This window comes from Mya arenaria, chromosome 12 (assembly GCF_026914265.1).
Source record: "Mya arenaria isolate MELC-2E11 chromosome 12, ASM2691426v1".
Lineage (NCBI taxonomy): Eukaryota > Metazoa > Mollusca > Bivalvia > Myida > Myidae > Mya > Mya arenaria.
In genome coordinates, this window is record NC_069133.1 from 8,899,741 (window position 1) to 8,922,401 (window position 22,661).

At 35.5% G+C, this 22,661-nt stretch overlaps 2 protein-coding genes across 2 annotated transcripts in view; both read right to left on the reverse strand.

The window, feature by feature from the left end:
- The window catches only part of LOC128211483 (uncharacterized), a 61,323-nt gene extending 46,857 nt beyond the window's left edge, over nucleotides 1-14,466 (reverse strand). Inside the window, exons 1-2 of the mRNA XM_052916324.1 lie at nucleotides 14,388-14,466; nucleotides 5,927-5,980 (exon numbers count right to left, since the gene is read on the reverse strand). Coding sequence (XP_052772284.1) covers nucleotides 5,927-5,936 — 10 coding nt within the window. The 5' untranslated portion in view covers nucleotides 5,937-5,980; nucleotides 14,388-14,466. The remainder of the gene's footprint in view (nucleotides 1-5,926; nucleotides 5,981-14,387) is intronic.
- Nucleotides 14,467-20,694: 6,228 nt separating this feature from the next.
- LOC128211752 (alpha-2C adrenergic receptor-like) lies at nucleotides 20,695-22,199 on the reverse strand. Its single transcript, XM_052916787.1, has one exon. It carries the CDS (start codon nucleotides 22,197-22,199, stop codon nucleotides 20,874-20,876), a length of 1,326 nt encoding a protein of 441 aa, XP_052772747.1. The 3' UTR covers nucleotides 20,695-20,873.
- Between the last annotated feature and the right edge of the window lie 462 nt (nucleotides 22,200-22,661).

The following is a 22,661-nucleotide window of genomic DNA, read 5'->3' on the forward strand; positions in this document are numbered from 1 at the left end:
AGTTTCAACCGTTTTTCTATTTTATAAAACAGTGACCTTGACCTTGAACCTAGGGACCCCAATCGCAATCCCATGAAAGGTACCCATAAACTCTTTCTATAGATCGAGTTTGGTCAAGATATGTCAACCCTTACTAAAGTTATTTAAGTTTCAACCGTTTTTTCTATTTTTAGTAACAGTCACCTTGACCTTGAGCCTAGGGACCCCAAACGCAATCCCATGAAAGGTTTCCATAAACTCTTCCTATAGACAAAGCTTAGTCAAGACATGTCATCCCTTACTAAAGTTATTCAGTTTCAACGGTTTTTCTATTTTATGTAACAGTGACCTTGACCTTGACCCTAGGGACCCAAAATGCAATCCCATGAAAGGTATCCATAAACTCTTCCTATTGACCAAGTTTGGTCAAGATATGTCAACCCTAACTAAAGTTATTCAGTTTCAACCGTTTTTCCATTTTTAGTAACAGTGACCTTGACCTTGACCCTAGGGACCCTAAACGCAATCCCATGAAAGTTCTCCATAAACTCTTCCTATTGACCAAGTTACGTCAAGATATGTCATCCCTAACTAAAGTTATTCAGTTTCAACCGTTTTCCATTTTTAGTAACAGTGACCTTGACCTTGACCCTAGGGACCCCAAACGCATTCCCATGAAAGGTCTTCATAAACTCTTCCTATTGACCAAGTTTAGTCAAGAAATGTCATCCCTGACTAAAGTTATTCAGTTTCAACCGTTTTTCTATTTTTAGTAACAGTGACCTTTACCTTGACCCTAGGGACCCCAAACGCAATCTCGATCATGAAAGGTACCAATAAACTCTTTCTATAGACCAAGTTTGGTCAAGATATGTCAACCCTTACTAAAGTTATTCAGTTTCATAGGTGAGTTTGACGCCGCCCGAACGACTTTTGCCATTCTTATAACCAGGTTTCACTATGTGAAAACCTGGTTAATAAACAAAGGGCTATAACTCTTTCAAACAAGAGTGACACTCACAAAATACGCCCATCAATAATTTCTTGGATTCTAAGAAATTCCGTGATGCGAAATTCAGTACCTTAATCTGTCAAAGTCAGAAAAGGCTCCTGAAAATCGTGTCTATAGATATAGACGATTAATCCCAAATCATGCCCAAAGACGATCAACGTGTTCGGGATTTGAAAAACAACATTCATGTAAAAACTGTCTCCAAGAGATGATTCAAACTTAATCGTACCCAAGAGACAATCAGTGTGTACTTGGCAAAGCATTTATACCGGCAAACATTCTTGGTAAAGATTTTATAGCTACAAACATTTTCAGCAAGTTTGGTGAAGGTCAGATGAGAATTGTTCAAGTTAGAGAGTAGACAAAGCTTAAATGGCAAGGGCAGTAATCCTGAAGTGCTTCGGGGCATTTGGCTGATTATCATACTTGACCGTTTTATTTTACCAACAAATATTTTCAGCAAGTTTGGTGAAGATCAGATGATAACTGTTCAAATTAGACAGTGGACAAAGCAAAAATGGCAAATTTTGACCAATTCAAGGGCCATAATCCTGAAGAGCCTGGCTGGTTATAAAACTTTTCAAGAAAATATACCAACAAACATTTATAGTAGCAAGTTTGGTGAAATTCGGATAAAAACTGTTCAAGTTTGAGAGTAGACAAAGCTAAAATGGCCAATTTTGATAAATTCAGGGGGCCATAACTCTGGAGTGCCTAAAGCGATTAGGCTGGTTATCGAACTTGACCTAGATATTTCACCAACAAACACTTTCATAAAGTTTGGTGGAAATTGGATGAGAAATGTTCAAGTTAGAGAGCGGACAACATTGTGGAGCCGCCCGCCCGCCCGCCGCCCGCCCGCCATGGGTGTTCCCATAATACGGCCATCGTAAGATGGGCGTATAAAATTGGTCGAATCGCAAAAGCCCGACAATATGCACTGCTTCACTTTATGATCATCAATCTGTGAAAGTTTGGTAGAAATCGTATACATGAGAAATGTAAGAGGAGATGCAAAGAAATGAATGTGGGACAGACGGACGCACACAAGCACAGAATCGCGCCTACCATTACTATATCCCCTCGCCTTTTCAAGGTTGGGGATAAAAATGATCCATTTCAGTCTGATAAAATCATCATTTGTGTCGTTCTCTAGATTATGGAAATCCTCAAAGGATTTAAGCCAACTCATAATAAAATGGTAAACATAAGTATATTTACATAACACAAAGGAGGGTCATTCGTGCTGGTCCGACACCGGTTTTTTAAAAGACATTTTTATTCCCTGGAAAACTCGGTAAAACCCAGAAATAAAAAAACAAGAGGGCCAAGATGGCCCTATAGCGCTCACCTCAGTAAAACTTTGTGCTATAAACTTGTTGGTAAGTAAAGGGCAATAACAGGGATTTGGTTTCTCTGATTCATTATGGCCATTCACATTCTCACCAAATTTTGTGATGATTGGACAAATGCTTAAAAAGTTATTGATAGGACAAGAGCAATTTTAGGTAATTTCTATGATTAGAGCGCAATTACTCTCGGGTAACTACAGCAATTTTTCTAATTATTAAACACGTTCATACACATTCAGACCAAATTTGGTCATGATTGGACAAAGGGTTAAAAAGTAATTGATCGGACTACATACCGGATGGTGCCTGTCTGCCCTTTCATACATAATAGGTGGAACTATTATATGTCCAGTTTAAATACATGTATTTATTTAAAAGATACAAAGGGCAATAACTCTTACAATATTTTGGTTGGATTTATATAACTAGTCACAAAAAATCACAATTTACTGTGAATAAGTTCATGAAGTTTAAAGTTGGTACCTTCAATGATTTTAAAACAATCAATAACAATAAATAACACAGATGACCCATATTCGAACTTGACTTAAAAATTATCAAAACAACCTAATTTTTTTTTTAGTTCTGACAAATTTCCAGGATATTTGGGCTGAAAATGTTACCACTAGAGTGTTAACTAGGTTTTTCCATCTTTGGGCTCTGTGACCTAGTTTTTGACCCTAGATGACCCATATTTGAAATTGAGCTAGAAATCATCAAAACAACCTTTCTGACAAAAATCCAGAATATTTGGGCTGAAAATGTCACCTCTAGAGTGTTAACAAGGTTTTCCCATATTTGGGCTAATTTTGTGACCTAGTTTTTGACCCAAAATGACCTGTATTCCAACTTGAGCTAGAAATCAACGAAATAACCTTTCTGACATATTTCCAGGATATTTGGACTGAAAAAGTAGCCTCTAGAATGTTAACAAGCTTTTTCTATTCTTGGGTCTTGTGACCTAGTTTTTCATCATAGATGACCCATATTCGAACTCGGACAAACATCCTGACCAAGTTTCGTGACAATTGAGGCAAAAATGTGACCACAAGTGTGAACAAAAAAGTGTGGACGGATGACGGACGACAGACGACAGACACCCATCGATCCTAATAGCTCACCCTCAGCCTACAGCTAAGGTGAGCTAAAAAAGAAGAGTTCTGTTGAAATCTTTTGATTTAACTAATTATGTTGAGAAATGTTTAATATGCAAGCAAATTGGCTAGGGTAATTCAAGCACATATTAGTATGAAACTGTTCCTTGCCTTGATTGACCCTAACTATGGTCACATAATGAAATTAGCATCAAAAGAACACGATGTAAACAAGAAATATTATAAGTATGGAACTATTGATCTCTAAATGAGGAAGAATTGACTGTCCTGCATTTTCAGTTACATCTCAAATAATTGGATTTAGTTGTAGTTTGCGTTTTTTCTATGCTTCCAGTGTTGTAATCATTAGAAAGACAACATTGATGGAATTTTATATGTGTATAATAATAATTTTTAAAAATACAGGAACTAGTTATTTTTTATAAAATTTGGTCAGTTTTGTTGGACATTTGATGAACATTTTTACCGTGGGTTCAGAAAACTGATATTGCCTCCTTCAGCGCTTTGGACTTTTGGTCGCTTCAGACGATTTATCTTTATAGAAAGGTATATTTCCCAACGTCCATTTGCCAAATAAGCATTTGGAAGAGTTGAAAACATATAAATCCCGATTTTATCTAAAGAAAACATGACGTAACATTTCGTGTCAAATATGTTACGTCTCGAATCGCTTGGTTTTTTGACAACAACAGACATGTATAATTCACTTAAGTGACCTGTTTTTAATTTTACCGAGGTTAGGTGTTCATTTCATGAAAACAATAGTTTCCATAAATACGTACAAAACGTGTATTGATCGACCGAAATATTTCGCCTAAAGTCGTGTCTCAAATGTTACGTCACAAATTATTCAGATTTTGTTCATGTACACAGCCCTTTGTGTATTTCGACAAACCTTAACTGTGTGGCATATAGCTAAAACCGTGACAGAAAAGTAGCACCGAAGGCGCGCATTGATACTGTGTAGTATATCCAAGATGGCGGAACAAGCAAAGCATGAGTAAGTGTTGTCGTGGAAGTTACGTCCTAACAGATTCGAGGTGGGCTTATTTCATTCAGTTTCATGACATTAATTGATGCAGCTTGTATATTTCGCCTGTACGGGTGCACAAACTAATGATTTGTCTCAATTGTCTTGAGGTTTAAAACATTCGATTTCACGCGCGTTCAGTTCAAATGTGTTGTAAAGATCGATCCAAAGCTGGTATTTTGGTGTCTTATGTTATGTCTACGGTGTCTTATATTACGTCTACGAAGTCATTGTGTTTACATCGGTACACGCTGTATTTTAAGCAGTCATAATTCGCAATTTTGCATATAAACTGAGTAAATTTTAACCAGATAATTGGGAATTTCTTAAAAAATGCCTGTTGTCACACAGCTCTTATTACACGAATTACACGAATACGTAATGGCGACACCATTCATTACCGATTTTGACATTTGGGTAAAAGAGTCCCAAGTTACGTCCAAATAATTTTGAAAAGCATTTTAAGTCTCTAGTGCTAGTAAGAAAGAATGTATAAACATGTTATGTACCTGTGTTACGCAATAATCAAGAGACATATACGAGAAATAAGCCTCAAATAGCTCATATTACTGTCACAAAAGTATATAACTTGACTCTTTGATGAGCGCCTTTGTGTCCAGTTACATCTGGATGTAAAGTCCTAAAACCGATTGTATGCTTCAAAACTCGGCATGGTTTGCTTGGTTTTTCTGCATAAAAATCAACTATTTATGTGACAAAGCATTACAAATTATAATAAAGCAAATGTTTACAACAAGAAAGGGTTCCATTTATAGTGGAATGTCATCGTTACATCACCAATTTTTTTAAATAAATTGAAGGCTCATTACTTTTTTTTGTGTGAAGTGCTTTATTTAAATCTTCTAAGGTATTTTAGAAGTGACAAAAACAAATGCAGTAGCATGTAAAAGAACTTACTATACTATTGATAAAAAAAAAAATTTATGTGGACACCAAGCAATTTGTGATGTAACAAAACAAGCTGGTGGACAGTGAATTCTTCCTCAAATGCGAAAACATGGTAAAAGGCTGGCAATTTTTAATTTCTAACCTAACAGGTTAATGGGGGAGGAGGGTAGTGTGTGTTGGTTAAAAAACTAGCCAGACCATTTGCACAGTTGGTTAGAGCTATGTGAATGTGTTCCCCCGTTTTGGGTTCGAGCTCCACACCAAATACACTTATCCTCTCAGGTTTACTTTACACTCAGTCGTTTACCAGTGCCTCCATTAAAGTGCGCCCGGTGCGGGGCTTAAACCCACAACAGCTTGAATACTAGCATGGCGCTCTAACCAAGTGACCTAACTGATATAACAACTCACACTACACTATGCATTTTCTAGAATCGGGTCAAATTATAAAACATGTTCATACAAGATGTGACATCTACAATGGCTTTAGTTGATAAATGTTTAAGTAAAATTGTGTATTGTGGCTTACCTAATACCATCTTTCAGCATTTAATGCACTCGCAGATGAATCATGTCGGCTGTCCTAAAAAACAACAATATCAACATCAAGAATCATTAGACAACAGTGACATGGCAACAAACACAACAAATATTGGCTATGGACAACACGGGGACATAGGCCTAGGGTCAGAATTTAACTAAGCCACTAGCCTAAGTGATGTTTCGATGATCGATTTTAATAAAAAAATATTTGGTTGGGCTTGAAATCTGTGACAATTGATTTTATTGGGTCATAATTGATCATCCATTCAACTGGCAAGTTTTTTTTTATTCTTTCCTCTTGTTATTTATTTGCATTCAGTTAATGTCTGCCTTTTTCTCCCCTGAGGTTGTTTAAATACATTCGGAAGTGTTTAGTTGTAATTGTTTTTAATACGGACGAAAGCAACAACAACACAAAATAACTTCAGACATACACATACCATAAGCATAGTTAAGGATTACAAGTTATTGCACAAGAAAAAAACTGCAATAAAGCAGGGCTTCTAAAAACTGGCAATTTGCCGGTCTGGACCGATTTTGACCAAGCCAGACCGATTTTAGTTTCAAAAAGCGTAAAAAAAATCGGTCCGAATTTTTTTTATAATTTCGGTCCAAAACGACTTAGTCAGTAAAAGTTGTAAAAATTGTAATACACAAACATTCATGGGACATTCACACATTCAAAACTACCCCCAATAGGTCATAAAAGTGTCTTAGTTACCATCTGACCAATGCGACCAGCTGCTTTTTCCGCTACGCTGATCACTCTATCTAGCCTATCTGTTAATTAGCAGACGCTTGCAATAGGTCCAATCACGTGTATTGGTAGGTCGCAGAAGACACAATTAAACAAACTATGTGTTAATTATGGGCTTGCAGCTATCCCAATAAAGTGTTAAAATCGGTCCATATTTTCACATGGCAATATGCTATATTGTCTTCGATCATTACATGATATATCCGTTTGTTGATTACCAAACTGTTACATTTAACTTGTAATAAAGAACCATTGCTGGTTAAAAACGGTTTTAAAGATAAATGCATTTGTCATTGTAAATCTGCAAAAGTATTAACAATCCGAATTAATAAACCTAGTCATATATAGGATATCAACAGCAACACGCTTGATTAACTACATAGTCTGAGCGCTGAGTGCGCTGCTTACGTCATTTTAATTTGTAGTAAGGAGTTTTTTATTTTTCGTTTTACGGGAAATTTTTCCAAAATAAGCGCCAGGAGGAGGGAATAAAATTAAGAAAAAGATGTCGAAAAATGAGCGTCGAGAAAAAATAAATAAAAATAAGATGGATTTTTCGTATTTTTTTTCTTTTTTTCGGAAACATTTAAAGAATGTATGTTTTGAAGTTGTGCACACTTGTTTCGTACCCCATACTGCCTGTTGTATAATAGATCTGTATAATAAAGTCAAAACAAGATGTCATTTTCACAAGTAGCCACAATAATGCACCAGTGAATTGTAACCAGCCCCCCACCCAGGTCTTGAGAATAGTGGAGACTTTGACTTTCAGTCCAGCCATTCCTTGGTAAAACCCTGTCCTGTGTAGAGACAGACTACAGTCTACTGGTCAAATCCACGCCATATTCCCCTGCACCCTGAGGTAAGGCCCATTCCCCATTATTTTCGGCGCAAAAACAAAACCACCGCATTCACTCAGCACTGCGGGGCCACCTGGAAGGTAAATAACGGCTCATTTCTCTCGTTATCCCCTTTATACCTCTGGACCTGGGGGCCGTGGTTACAATTGACTGGTGCGTTTAAGGAACTTATTTCAATATCAATTTTGGATATTCATTTTACACCCTAAACGCCACATTAGTCAACTGATTCACACCAATGTAAATATATTCTTCAACTGTAACTCCACAGTATTTAACACTGCACTTATAAATAAAAATTAGTAAAATTACACATAAATTATTAGTATATATGCATGATTTTAATATGAGCATATATACTTTTGTTACATGTTTTTTATAGTCACTGAAACAGCACTGGCAAAACATAAGGCATCTGGCACATTGTTTGTGTCTAAAATGTTGATTAATATCATTTTGGGTACATATATTGAGATAAACAACACATCTAAACAAATTTAATGTCTTTGATATACAAGAAAAGAAACAAGGTATGTAACTCAAACTTACCAGATTTCACGGAACCTGGTCAAATAGCCCCCAAGTCAAATAGCCCCCAAGTCAAATAGCCCCCATTTTGGTCAAATAGCCCCCACTTCCTTTTTAATTTTAAAATATATTTGAAGGTAAGTTGTAATATTTTTAAGATATTTGAATGTATATTTGAAGGTAAGTGGTAATTCTTTTAAGATATGTGTATATATATCCGCCTGGTCTCAGAACAACGCTTCAAGCGTAACTAGAAGGCAGCGTACAGGTCCATGCATGGACGTGTGTTCGCTACATGGGACATGTACAGATCTTGCAATCTGACCGACACCGGCCTGCTAAAAAAGATTTCCTCTACATATGTGCACACCGTCCCCAAAACAAATGAAACAGAAGATTAGTGACAGCTGCTTATAGACCTTCTTACAATTCTCAGTGTATCCCCGTGTCAACAGGTCTACACACAGAAATATTTAAGAGATTTTATGCTTTGGTATAAAGAAAATACAATTCCGTTCCGAAATATCACAAAATGACAAACGCACTGATTTTATGAACAACAGTCTTCAAACTAAATCCACTTTAAAATTTCGTAAAAGGCGGCCACTTTCCTTACAAGCGCTTAGATGATGATAATAAGCAAGTTTCAAGTTTTATTTTCATCATGACATATAATATGCATGTGATATCACAAAACAATGAAACATATTTCAGTTAACATCAGGTGTCGGCACACAACGAAATGCTTCCGGGTCGTAGTACCCCTTCAAGTAGTTCTTAAAAAAAATGTTTCTCCCCATTCAGGTAGCATTTGATGATGTGTACATTGTATTTTTGTATGTATTTTCAAGTTTACACATGATTTATATCATATTTGAAGATAATTATGTGGTTTTGAATGATATTTTGCAGGATCTCTTTCTTGGGTGGATGGATTCAGAGATGACCCCAGAGATGCAGCCATGACTGTGGCACATGGACGTTATAGATAGTGACTGTAAAGAAATGAAGATAGCAGAAAAACGAAACTATCTTGATATGGTTTTCTGGTGTTAAATCAACAGACAAGGTGTTCATTATTTGTGGAAAAATTAGTGTCATAGCTCAAATCTATTCTGCAAAGTCATAATAAAGTGGTGAACTGGAGTGATTTTACATAGAACAAGAAGGGCATTTTCGTTGTGATCTGATACCATCATAGGCAAGAAGCGCCGGCTTCTGCCGTCTTGGAAAATGTGCATGATAACTTTTTGTTGTTGTGAAATTAGCAATAGGTTAAAAAACACTAGATTTTATTTTCTATCGGAGATCAAAAAATGGGCGGCGAAAAAAATAAAAATAAATTTAGGAATTTGAATCTTTTTCTTATTTGGGTTTTGCAATATTTAGGTACGGCGCTCCCGTAAAACGAAAACTAAAAAAACTCTGGCCTAATGAAATATCGTTGTGGATATCATATTTATAGTTTGAAGCCCAGATTATAAATCTATATAAATTATTATTCAAGATTATCAGTTGAATGTTGACCAACTGTAGAAGCATTAAGCAAATAAATCATTACACTGATTCACTTTTTGTCGTCTGACCGCTTCCCGTCAGCCGCAGTTAATTACGATCGCAGTTGTTCTTGTTAGAAATGCCACAGAACTGGATGAGAATCTCATTTGAATTAAGCTTGTATCAATGACTATCTGAATCGGCTATGCTGGCTCTAGAGCCCTTTTACGAATTGCCACATCGCGAAAATATATTGACAGAAAAGACCAGGGATGTGATTTGTCCGCGGATTCGCGGAATTCCGCGGATCTAATGGCCCCAGAGGCCCCCCCCCCCCCAAAAAAAAAATTTGATAAAAAATAAAAATATTTTTTTTTTTTACCTGAAAAAAAAATAGTTGGTTGCTTTCAGTTCTTTAAGCTAATATTCCAGTTGGCTTCAAATTTGAAGTCAGGAGAGTCCTCAAAAGGGCTTCTAAAAAGCCATTTTTTCTTCTACGGCAGTGTGCTTTTGACCCCAAGAGCGCCCCATAAACCCATGACCGAGAATGTTTCAGCCCTCCAGCTGCCAGGTCAATCACATCCCTGAAGACGTTGTGAAAATGTGTGACATTTCTATATAATCGGACTGTTGAACAGGTCTTTCTTTTTATTGAAGGGGGGGGGGGGATTTATTTTTTTTGGGGGGGGGGGAGGGGGGTTGCCGGGTCCGGGCCAATTGAGGTTCCAAAATTTTAGAAGCCCTGGCAATAAAGGTATTGTCAAATACCAAAAATCCATTATTTGAGTGGAACCGATTATCGATAGTCAAACTGGAACCAATTACCAACACTAGCTAGCGCACTTTTGTGAGTGGCTATTTAGCTTACTCACAAAATACAAAACACACTCGCAAATCTGTTTGATTATCTTGACATAAATAACACCACTTTTTCGTACCAAAGACAAAGTCATTCAGTCTGGCATCAATTTTTTTGTACACTTGAGTTTGTCCAGCATTTTAGAAAAATGACACAGCAGTCAACATTACATAATTACAGAGTTACAGATTAGATGTGTAATTGCGTAAATATGCAAATTAAATCATTGACTATGCAATCATTTAAAAGAACAGCGAGTGACAAAATGCAAAACAAAACGCCGAATATGTAACTAAATGAAATGGCAGCTAATGAATTATAATAGCTGAACAGAAATATTCATGATAATATCAGTTATTAATAAGTTAATGAATTCAAGGAATGAAAGCAACATTTTCTGACCAGACATTTTGTTAGGTTTAAGACTGCTTCCGATATTTTAGGAGCTTATTAAATGCAGATTGAAACCTGTGTAAACAAAACTAATCTGGGTTGTGAAAATGCTTGAAAAAAACACAAAAAACAAGAGCACTGCCTGCAGGTGCTGAACGCTCGTCTGATTTTATCCTTTTACAGTTTATTTATTTCATATTGTACATTTGATAATGAACAGCTATTCCAAAGTTTGAAAGTGATAGCTTTGATAGTTTGCATGTAAATGACCCAAGCACAAAACTTAGATTAGCTAAAAATTACAAAGTCCAAAAATACTAAAATATCCTCCACCCTCCCTCTACCCTTCCAAATGTGTGACTCAATAACCTGTTGTATATATCGAAGGCATTATCCATTTATTGTCTGTGAAAACTTTTGATATCAATCCAACAAAAATTGAGGAACCTATATCCAAATCTCAAAATCAACCAAAATCCATCAAAATTCAAGTTTTTTACCCCAAAAAGGTGAGACTCAAAATCCATGTGAAGAAGGGTATTAGTTGAACAAGTTCCCCAAGTCTCAAAGTGAATGCTTTGATAGTTTTATTTTAAGTGACCTAAATGCAAAACTTAACCAATGCCTCCAACGACAACAATGACAACAATATAGCTCGTCATTTTAAAAAAAAATCATGCGAGCTTAAAATGATAAGGCACAGGCAGACCTGATAGTCGACAGCAATGCCATACCTCAATAAACAACAAGGCAGGCCATAAGCGACATTAGCACACTGTAATTGGATAAACAACAAAAACAAAAAGGCACAAAGTATACAAACTGCAAGTGAGCGTGAGAATATCTCACATGTATGTATTTACAATGATTCTGCTTTAGACAAATTTCAGGCAAGATATCACGAAAATCGCTGACTAGAAATATCCCTGACAGTTGTTCATTGTTAAAATTTAATTAAATAAAAACGATGAAACACTGGTAAAAGAAACTTGAAATACTCATTGATAATGTAATATTTATTTCAAACGTGTTGAGTAATACTCTAAACATTGGACATCTTTCTGTAACTCTGTGTATGTATTATACATTATACAGTGGAAACTCACTAAACCGGATCTCCACAAAACCGGAATCCTCGGGATACCGGACTTTTTTCAGAGTCCCGATTTTCCCCTTCTATTTTCAATGTAAAATAATCCCTACAAAACCGGAACCTCGGAATTCCGGATACCGGACAAAAAATCAAGAAAATTTGTTAGTTGTCAACGTAATTTTACCTCACAAAACCGGACGTATATTTGTTCAAACATGTCAAAATGATTTTGTGTATTAGGAATTCGCGAATCGCGTGTCACTTTGTCACTGTTTTGACAGCCGGTGCGTCGTTAAATATAGCACCTGTGATGTTACAAACATGTTAACTCGATAATCGATAATTATCATTACGCTGTGGATTGACTGCCGCGCGATAAACAAACTTGTGAAAAGAAAAATTGATTGTTGTTTGTTGCAAAAAAATAAAGAACTAGAAACGGTTATTAAGTGATCATTTTGGAGGGTTGTTTTATCTACAGACTTCTATGATTGAATCAAATTAGAGCGGTGCGTTAATAAAACTATCAAACATACTTAGGCCTAAAAAAAAAAAATTGTTTGGTTAGGGTTACATCCTTTTCAAAAATAGGTAGGGTAGGTAGGCTTTTTATTTTTTTTTATTTTTTTTTTTTATTAGGCTTTATATAAGAATGTCATTTTTATCATTGGAGAATGGTGTTAAGGTTATCTCCTATATAAGCAATTAAGGTTTTAAACTACATATTGAAAAGCAAAAAAAAAAAGATTTTTTTTTTTTTTTTTTTTTAGTTTTTCATTTTTTTTTTCAAACCGACTATAAAAACGTTAGGGTCGGCGCCTATTCCGTAGGTAGGGTCGGGTAACCCGAACCAAATGTATTTTTTTTTAGGCCTTAACAAGCATTAAATTACGCAAGTTGTTTTATTTTTAAGACTCGGAAAAAAAGATGATTATAAAAATCTGTAATGTTACAAACACATGCACATTGATATATTAATGAATATACATGTATATTCCATGCATTATTTCAAGTTACTTGAACCATTGTTGATGTAAAATAAATGTTATCTATATGAGTTTTTATTTTATTCCAGTTTTCAACTTGCCTTTAAAGGTTAACTAAGTGAATATTTTGAGTAAACTTACTCCGTACATCAAATCCTCACTAAACCGGAATCCTCACTAAACCGGAAATTTTGCTTAGTCCGGACCTTGTCCGGTTTAATGAGTTTCCACTGTAGTTGCCTGGAAATTTTGTTATTATTAAATCAGAGAATATACAATAAACATTGATCAATGTACATGTGTCACAAACTCAGAAAAACTGTGGTCAGTACAGGCTGGGTATTTTTTAACCTTGGGACTGCTTGCTTGCAAGTCAGTTGTTCTTACAACCGAGCTGACATCCTGCTGTATGTATGTATTTCTTTAGACCTTGCGGTCAAGGATAACCCGTGAAAGTGCAAGCACTTATTTCCATCGGGGTCCTTTGTTTTTGCTGAAGGGACAGCACGCTGAAGAGACAGTGGTGGGATACAAGGAAGTCCGGGTGCGATACCCTAGCTCTTTTTTGAAGAGACCCCTTGGTTCTTTTACGTGCTCTGTGTAAAGCACTGATACATGGGGTACAACTTTCCTGGGTTAAACCAGTACTGAGTACACCACTTTTCCAAGCACTACCCTTTAAATGCCGCGAGCCAGGCAGGGGAGCTACTTGAACCAATTTTTAACGTCTTTTGGTATGACGCAGCCAGGGATCAAATCCACGACCTCCCGCTCCGTAGGCGGACACTTAACCACTAGGCCACGGAGACGGTTTGCTGAATAGGTGTTTACGTACAAATGCCGAAAGTCAAATGACTCCAAAAAGTACAAAGCCTGCACTGGGATCTAACCTCAAATCGGGACCCGCTCCTTTCAAATCATGAACTATAATGAACAAGTATAAACCTTTCCTCACTGTTTTTTTTTTCAAATATTCAGTTTTTTTTGTGTAATTCAAGTGAAGAAATACACCCATAAACAGCAGCTTTAGAGACTTTGACAATTGTTGTTTTTGTGCCAAGAATGACAGATCCCTGCACTAAGTATATTGAGCAGAAAGATAACAGGCATCTGCTACATAGTTCAAAAATGGCAATACTTTGTTGACAACATGTCCATTATCTTAGACTATGTGTGATTACAATACATGAAGATTCAAAATAAACATTACTGTAAACAATTCACTGACAGCTGTTGTGATAAATATATGACCTTGTCTGACGGACTCCCAAGCTCAAAAATCTTGGAGCGTTTTAAGTGTATTAAAAAGTATACTGTACATATAATATATATATTATGTATCGGCTGTATCAAGTAACGGAAATCGAAAGTAGACTGGGTGAATATCTATTGACAGTAAATAAGGCATGAATTTGAGCGATTGAACAACGCACACGCACACAAAAAAAATGGTTTTAAATTAATATAAGCTTACTGTGGTAAACGCTTTAAACTGTTTTATCTATATTCTTTTTGTGGAAAAAAGGTCACCCTCATTTCCCTATCTGCATCAGTCTATACACATATATGTTATGCCGTAAAGTAAACCGTGAAATTGTTGACTGCGGCCAGTTGACTGCTCCGTGTCCCACACTAAATCACTTAGTTATGACTACAGGGCTGAATTGAATGTTTGTGTATTAAAGGTCCAAGGCATGCGTTCAATGGTTATCCAATGAAGTGTTGGGGTCCAATGTATGTCATTGCAATGTCTTTAAAGAGTCAAATGTGTATCCATACTATTTATGATTTTGATATACATCATATAGTCCAGTATAGTATACATAAAAATGCAAGTTTTATGCATAAATGCACAGAGACTTTCAGGAACAAGAATGTATGATGCAGGTACCAACAGCTGCCCCTGGCTTACTTTAAATAGTTGCCTGTGGCCTCAGTTGGGTGAAATCCGTCTTGACCCTGACAATAAAATAATACAACATTTTATGGGCTGCTTAACACGTCATGGGTCACAATTCAACTATTGTCTAAAATGGTTAATTTTAACTGATTAAATGATTGACTATTATATGATTTTATAGAAAGTTAAAATATCGTCGACAAATCATGTTTAAGTAAGCCAGGGGCAGATGTTGGGATCTGCATCATACATTCAAGTCTCTGTGCATAAATGTATTGAGTCAAATGCTTATGTACATCTAGCTTCTATCGTTTACAAAATAAAGTATCATTTACCCGGATTCCAATGCATGTCTTTTTTCAAGCTTTTGGTGAACCTCGGCCAATTAATAATTCTCATAGACATTCTGATTTTGGTATTTTGCATGAAAACTTTTCAATAATTTAATAAAATATCATTTGAAGGGAAACATCAAATTGAAGGTATTTGCTTCTTTTACTTTTATTCTACTTGTATTGCGATTGAGATTCAAATAGTTGTTATTTGAGATTTATTATTGCTGTAATTTGACATGGTTTTTAACAAATAACTTAATATTTAATAACACGCATGTTTCAGCATTATTATACAGAATATGTAGTCGAGGTTAAGCGAGAGGTCTTCGATGTCAGTAATATATATAGTCTACTAGAGATTATACTCTAGGTATGTGTGTTTTATGTAAAACAAGAATTGTAAATTTCTTTGTATTTGTACTGTTTGTATTGTGTTGTGGCATATAATTAATTATATTAACGGTTTTAATAACCAGGAAGAATTAAAGGAGCTCGCTGTATTTTAGTATTTTGTCTTATGTTATATTGCCTGCATTTGTGTACATTGTTTTATTTACAATTTAATTATAGTTATGTACTATATGTTTGTTTCAGGACTTGATATTAGCTCAGCTTAATTATCATATATCATTAAATAGAAAACTTAAAATGAATACATTTGAAAATAAAGAACTAAAATTACTCACGCCTTATCTATTTGGATAAATATGTTAAGATTCAAAACATAGATGAACATATACCATAGTTTCTTTTGGTCGTCTTTATTTAATAACCATATATAGGGTCCAATGTCTGTCATATGCGCCCAGTGTCGTAGCTACATATAGGCCTTGTACTGAGGCCTGGGCCTACAACTCTTTTTTTTAAAATGACAACATCTAAATAACTCAGAAATGTAATGAAAACTTAAAGCTACTCAATCACTTGGAACAACTCAAAATTTTGTATAATTTCACCAAAGCAAGTTTGGTGTTTATTTAAACAACATTTAGGGCGTATTTCTTGTTTTTATTGTAATCAATTGCAAGTATAATTTGTGATTTTCGTAGCTAAATCACCCACGATACACAACGCAGCATAGCCGTAACAATGTATTCCGACGATTAACTGTAAAGAGTCCGATACTTTGTCATATTGGTCATTTAAACAGTCCAATTCATAACTGTATGGAGTTCAATGCACGGCCTGTTGATCGTTCGTATAGATGGGGTCATATAAGTTCGGAACCAAATGTATCACGTTGAAGTTTTTTGTAACGTATTTCTATCATTCATAAAAATTGTTTTTTCATTATTATTAAAATGCTACGTGAAGAAAAGTTTGTTAAAATATTTACGACATTATCTTATAACTGTATTGAGTCCAATGTCAGCGTTGATACCTAAATAGAGATGAACGTCGAGACCAAATGATTGAGTTATAACGGCAAATATAGAAACGGCCTATACAGTTGTGTACAAATACACGTAGTGTTACTTTCCCATTATGTACTGTTTCTCTTTTTTATGAAATTAGCATAACCAGGAAATGATCAAGTAAAAGACACTTACATATTGTTCATGGCAAGTTATTATTTAAATATAACCTCATAACGTGTTAAACATGTATGGTGTGGGCAGTTGTATGTGCTATGTAACACATACTCAAAGATACTATTCGATCCACATTATTGACCACACGCTTTAAACAACCGTAAATGTGTCTTTGAACGCTATATGGTTTGTACATATTTATTCGTTTTTTTCCTCAATTATATATAAGGGAAATAGATGACAAGTTATACTACATTATACAAACACGTTCCCGATAAATGCATACATCACACATTAAGTAATTCAAACGCCATTGACTACAACTACACACCGTCAGTCATGCGTTTTGTGCAAGATATAGTGGTTATGTGAACTGTTTTCTACACGCGATAGATTAATTATGAAATCATACAACCCATGTACGTGGTTTCTATGCTTACGAGTTATGTGGAGTTTAGAAATCAAACAAATCCGAATGCACAAAAAAGCGGGACGAATTTCTGTTCAATTGTGGAATAGGAATTTGAAAATAACCAAAAAAAAATATCTGTGAAAAAAGAAATCATGAATCAATAGGAATATTTATTCAATATTTGTACACGAAGTACTCATTTTTTTGTTACAAATCGTTTTGCTAAAATAAACAGGGCAAGAACAGAAATGGGATTAAGCAGATCATTATACGATTATGGTTGCAAAATAGTATTATCGATGTGATTTAGACGTCAATGTGCGCAGTTAAGTTTCGAACATGATTTTTGCACGAAACGCAATGGAATTTTTCTATAAGCCAGTGTTGGAACAGGACTCTGCTGTCTTCCGGCCTGATGTATCATGGATTCCTTTAAAAAATATCGATGATAAACTTCAAAGTAAATAAATTTGAGGGGAAAAATCTTTTTATTGTTCAAATCAGTATAGAGTTTGAAATGAATTTTAAGGAAATGTACGGTTGTCATATACATGAAACTCTAGAAATGGCAGTTGTTTCCAAATCGAAACGTTGCCTGTTTGCATCGAAATGCATAGGGAAATTAATTAGTAGTGCATTGTATATAACCATGCATGGTTACATAATCAAGGTATATTATAATCAATCAGATCAACAAAGATCTCGAGATGACACATTATAACTATGACCTCTAAATGTGACCATGACCTTGAAATTACATGTCCAATTAGACCGTGCACTGCATAACTGATAACTTTTCTCCGCATATGTTCGATATCCTCCTGGGGGCAGACATATCAATATTTAAATTGAGATGAAACCAGTATGGCAAATATGACGTCGAGCTTGCGATACGCGTATACCAGAAATGATTAGTCCTGCTGGTTTTTGTAGTGGTTAAATTAAGATAATGTCGTTGTTTTAATAAACAAGTTTCGGCTAATCAAATTCACTTATTTGAATTAAGGTTTGATAAAATTGATACATTAGTGAGATAAAAAACTGTTTAGCACATGATTAATTTCGTTTAAAGTGATGAACTAAAAAAAAGCTGTTTTTCTTAACGTATCCGGGTTCTCACATTTCAAAACTTTAAAAATCAAGACATCAGGACTTGAGTAAAAACGACAATGTATCTATTTTTTCCCTAATATGAAAAATTGACATATAAGTTATCAATACAGTTCGTCGCCAATATCACCAGAAATTGGTTTACAAGATAAGCTTTCGCAAGTAAACTAACATGTTTTGCAGGTACTCTTGTTTTGCCAGTCAAAGCTAATGACTACCCGTTGAATCAAGTATTGACTTGATATAACTAAATTACTTAAACTGAATTATTGCCATGTATTTAGGTCAAGAAACTTGTTTTTGAGTCATTGGATAAAAGAAGATCACTCCAGTAACTTATCATTCTTGTTTTAAATATAATATTTAGAAGATATCTACGAAGTTCCGAGTAGAGCTTGTCACGTGGAGTTCTCATTCTAGTATTTGTAAACCGGCGCAAAAAGCCCCTGACGTCAAATTCGTACGTTAGAGTGTGAACAATAGTAGCATCAGATGTTGCCCATTGATAGAAACGGAGGAATAAATATCATTGTACATTCTTTTAGGACTGTAAGAATGTGTTCTCCTGGGTGAAGAGGTTTTAGTCATGTTTTGGGTTTGAAGAACACTAAAATCTACTTCTTTCAATTTTAACTTTATTTAGTTTTGTTTTTTGTTACATCATTTTGTAGCAGTCAACAACTCTCTTTCTTTTATATCCCCCAGAAAAGGTTACATAAAACTATTATCAATAGTCCTTCACAACAGAATGTTACCCCGTTAACCGGATTATTTTAGTTTATGCCACAAACCAGCTCGCCAGACAGAGTCAAATGTGGCCGTAAAATCAATAAATGTGCAAACAGTTTATTCTTATAGGTTCTAAGTTTACTTATAAGGAAATGCAATGTAAGAATAATGTCACAGGTTGAGTAATGTGTACGTAATCCGGCTTGATCATCGATAGAGTAGTTATTATCATAGAGGAATTCGTTAATGCGTGCATTAAGGATAGACGTGAATAATGAGCGTAAACAACCTAGACTTATAATCGGTCTTTAATGTTTGGGATCTATCGGAAGACTGATGCTTATAAAACCGTCCGAAAGTATACCAGTGTCATTTGTTCTATTGAAAAATGTTCAGAAGGTTGAAACCATGTCGACGCGCGACGCTTTAAAGTATGCATTGAAAATATAATCAAACTTCGACGATGTTTTACAATTTTTACCTTTCACTATCATTTTGTTAATTTCGTCATGTTCTATTTAACTTGGACTATTTAACACATCAGTATCAGCGCCTGAGAAGTCAAAGTGATTATTATCCGGTATGTGATCATTCGCGTGAAAGACGTTGTTTAAATCTTCAAAGTAATGATTTAGTTTGTCTAAAGTGGGTGACTTATGATTATATACGCTGCTAACTATGTTCAAGTGGTCCCAGTAGTCTTTATGATATTTTGAATAGAATGCAGTTTGTATTTAGCCTTATGCTTATATTTTGCGACACACGTACTCTTAATAACTGTATAATGCTTACTCGCAGTATGCAATCTTCATTCGTTTGCAGTGGATTTATTTATAGTATGAGCTCTCCATTCTATACTGTTTAACGACCGCACCTTCTTGCACTGTAGACCAAACCACGTGTTAATACCTATTTTTGAGAAAATGTTTTAAAAGCCTATTCTTTTAACAGGTTGGCAATGTCTTCTCTAATTGCACTGATACAATTCGAGTGTTAGACCGCGGGGATTTGACAAACGGTTATCAATAGATTCATTGTTGTCTTTGTTCAAATTAAACACGAATTCCTCGTTCTTTTCGTGCTGCCACGATGACGGGTTGGATTTTGCGATCTAGAAATATTGTTAACATGTGTTTGTGTATTAGAAATATCGATAATGATAGTTGTTGACAGTAAGCTTTGACCATTATTACTTGATCATCATCAGTCTCCATTCGCTTCGATGACATTGTATCAGTATAAAAATATGCCAGACAAGTACTCGTAGTTTCTATCTATTCTTCTTTTGCTAAAAATACAAACAATAGCCGAATTTAAATTACAGTAAATGACTTATTATGACAAGAATATGGCGCATTAGTTTTGGTACAGTAATTAAGAAGTGAATGCTCACATGTAAAATACATCAACTTCAAGCATGATTATTGTGTTCTATGATTCTAATATGTCTAGAAATGTAATACATACATATGAAGTATTTTTTTGATAATTTGATATAAATAATTCTTATGTGGCAGTCATTTTACAAGCTACATAAACATAGAACAAACATGGTCACCATAACATAAGATTTGTTCGAGACTGTTCAGACAATACAAACAGTGAGAGATTATATCCATTAACATTAAAGAATGATGAGCTAAGGTATCCAAATATACAATCATTAAAACATTATTATTAGACTATACCAACGTTTTTACTTGCAATTCGATCACATACAATAGGCATTTTCTAGAGTAAAAAACTACACTTATATTGCACATTTAGCTTTTTCTTAAAAAGTTTCATTGCGCCCCCACCAATTATGAGTAATGTACACCGAAATGTACTAAAACAGCCAACCAAAATCTTGAAAGAAGGCACCCAAATGACTCATATGATTGTTAGATGACATTTTCCTGTTTTAAAGGGGGCGGGGAACATACTAATGTATACAGTTTAATTATCCTCTCCTTAGTGTTTTAAACACGCATTTCTTAATTTCTCCTATTATTTGTTTAAACTGAGGGTCAAGACAGCCGTACAAGAAAGGGTTGATAACATGGTTTATGAACACAAGTCTGAAGAAGAAGAAATACACAGCCTTCTCATAGTCATCTAAACTTTTTAAGATACCTCCTGATATAAATGCTAATAATGTCATATAGAGAATTGTTGTGACAATGAATATTATTGTCAGAACGAACATGATGTACGTTTTCCGGCGAACGCGGCTCGCTATTTCTCGACGTCGACGCCGTACCTGTTCTTTGTGACGTTTTTCTGACGTCCCACCAGCGTATGTAGTATCGGCATCAGTCACACGAACATCATCTACGTCAACCGGCTCACTTTCATCATCCAGGGACTTCATGTCCGTTGAACATAACTCAATTGTTGCTATTCCGCTTCTGGTTGGTACATCAGAATTAGAAACGCCACCCCCACTGCTCACATCGGGATTTTGTTTTGATTTAGTTATTGACCCTGGCGATGTGCTGACCATAGGCGCACCCGAGTGTTGGCGTATTTGAGTCAAAGGGCGACCTAAAATGAGTTTTTTTGCCACCAGTATATAAAGAACGAGCATGATTACTAGGCAAATGCCAATTATCACCTCCACTGATGTAGCGTATGCAAACGGGCGTTTACTGTGTAGAAAATGAGCATCTTTTTCACAGATGGTGACGATAACGTGTCTTCCGTTGTATATCCTGACGTCCTGGTGGATTCCCCAAAGGAATGAAACCGGAAGTGAAATGGCGAATGCCGCGCCATAGATGACGCCGCACATGAATAGCGCCTGGCGAGGCTTAATCTGCCATCCGAATGGCGTACACACCTTCCGGTAGCGATCGATGGCGATGGTACACAGACAAAGTGCCTCCCCTGACACCGTAAACACGTTGAAGAAGGACTTGAACTTGCAGAAAACAGGAAACGGGTACTTGTACCAGTACTGCTGCGTGATAATCTCCCCAGGGATCGTAGTCAGAGTGCTGAGTAAGTCCAGAAAGGCCAAGCACAGTACGAAGTAGCGGAAGTTACATTCATGGTAACGTTTTATGAACACGTACAGTACAAATAAATTGCCAAAGAACCCCAGAAATGCTTCAATTCCAACAAAAACTGACACAGGTGTGACAGCCCTTTTTATTTCGTCATTCAGTTGATCCAATAAATCACTGTCAGATGCATTAGACATTCCAGTGTTGTTAAAATCCTTTGAGTGACCATTAACAGTATGCCCAAAATTAACAGAACTTGTTGTCAGAAGACTATCACTCATATTTATTTTTATGCCCCGAAATCTTCAAAAATGTAATTAAAATGTAAGATTTAATTAATTAAATCCATTCCATATAACTCACAACCTTACAATTAATCCTGTGAGCGATGCGCTGTCGTAATTCTTTGTTAAAATAGCATTCCCTACTTGCTTCCGTATTCGACTTTATCCGGGTGTCAAGATGCTCTAAGTCGGTTGAAAAAGATAACAATATTTGCATTTGCAAGTGCTTTAGACAAGTATTTCAATAAAATTAGGCTCACAAATGCTTACGCAAATCGATTTTAAGTTGACGTCTCAAAGATAATGTGAACAATGTTACTTTTAATCTTTTCTTAACAAAACACACACATCCATTACTGGTTATGCGGCAGTTAAATGCGCTTCAAAGAAACATAGTTTTTGGTTTCTTGTCTGTCAGGGTGAGATAAATATTTTTGACACTTGCTGGGAAGCTTCTGA

Coding starts and splice junctions, on each gene's coding strand:
- LOC128211752 (XM_052916787.1), bottom strand. CDS start 22,199: ATGAGTGATAGTCTTCTGACAACAAGTTCTGTTAATTTTGGGCATACT.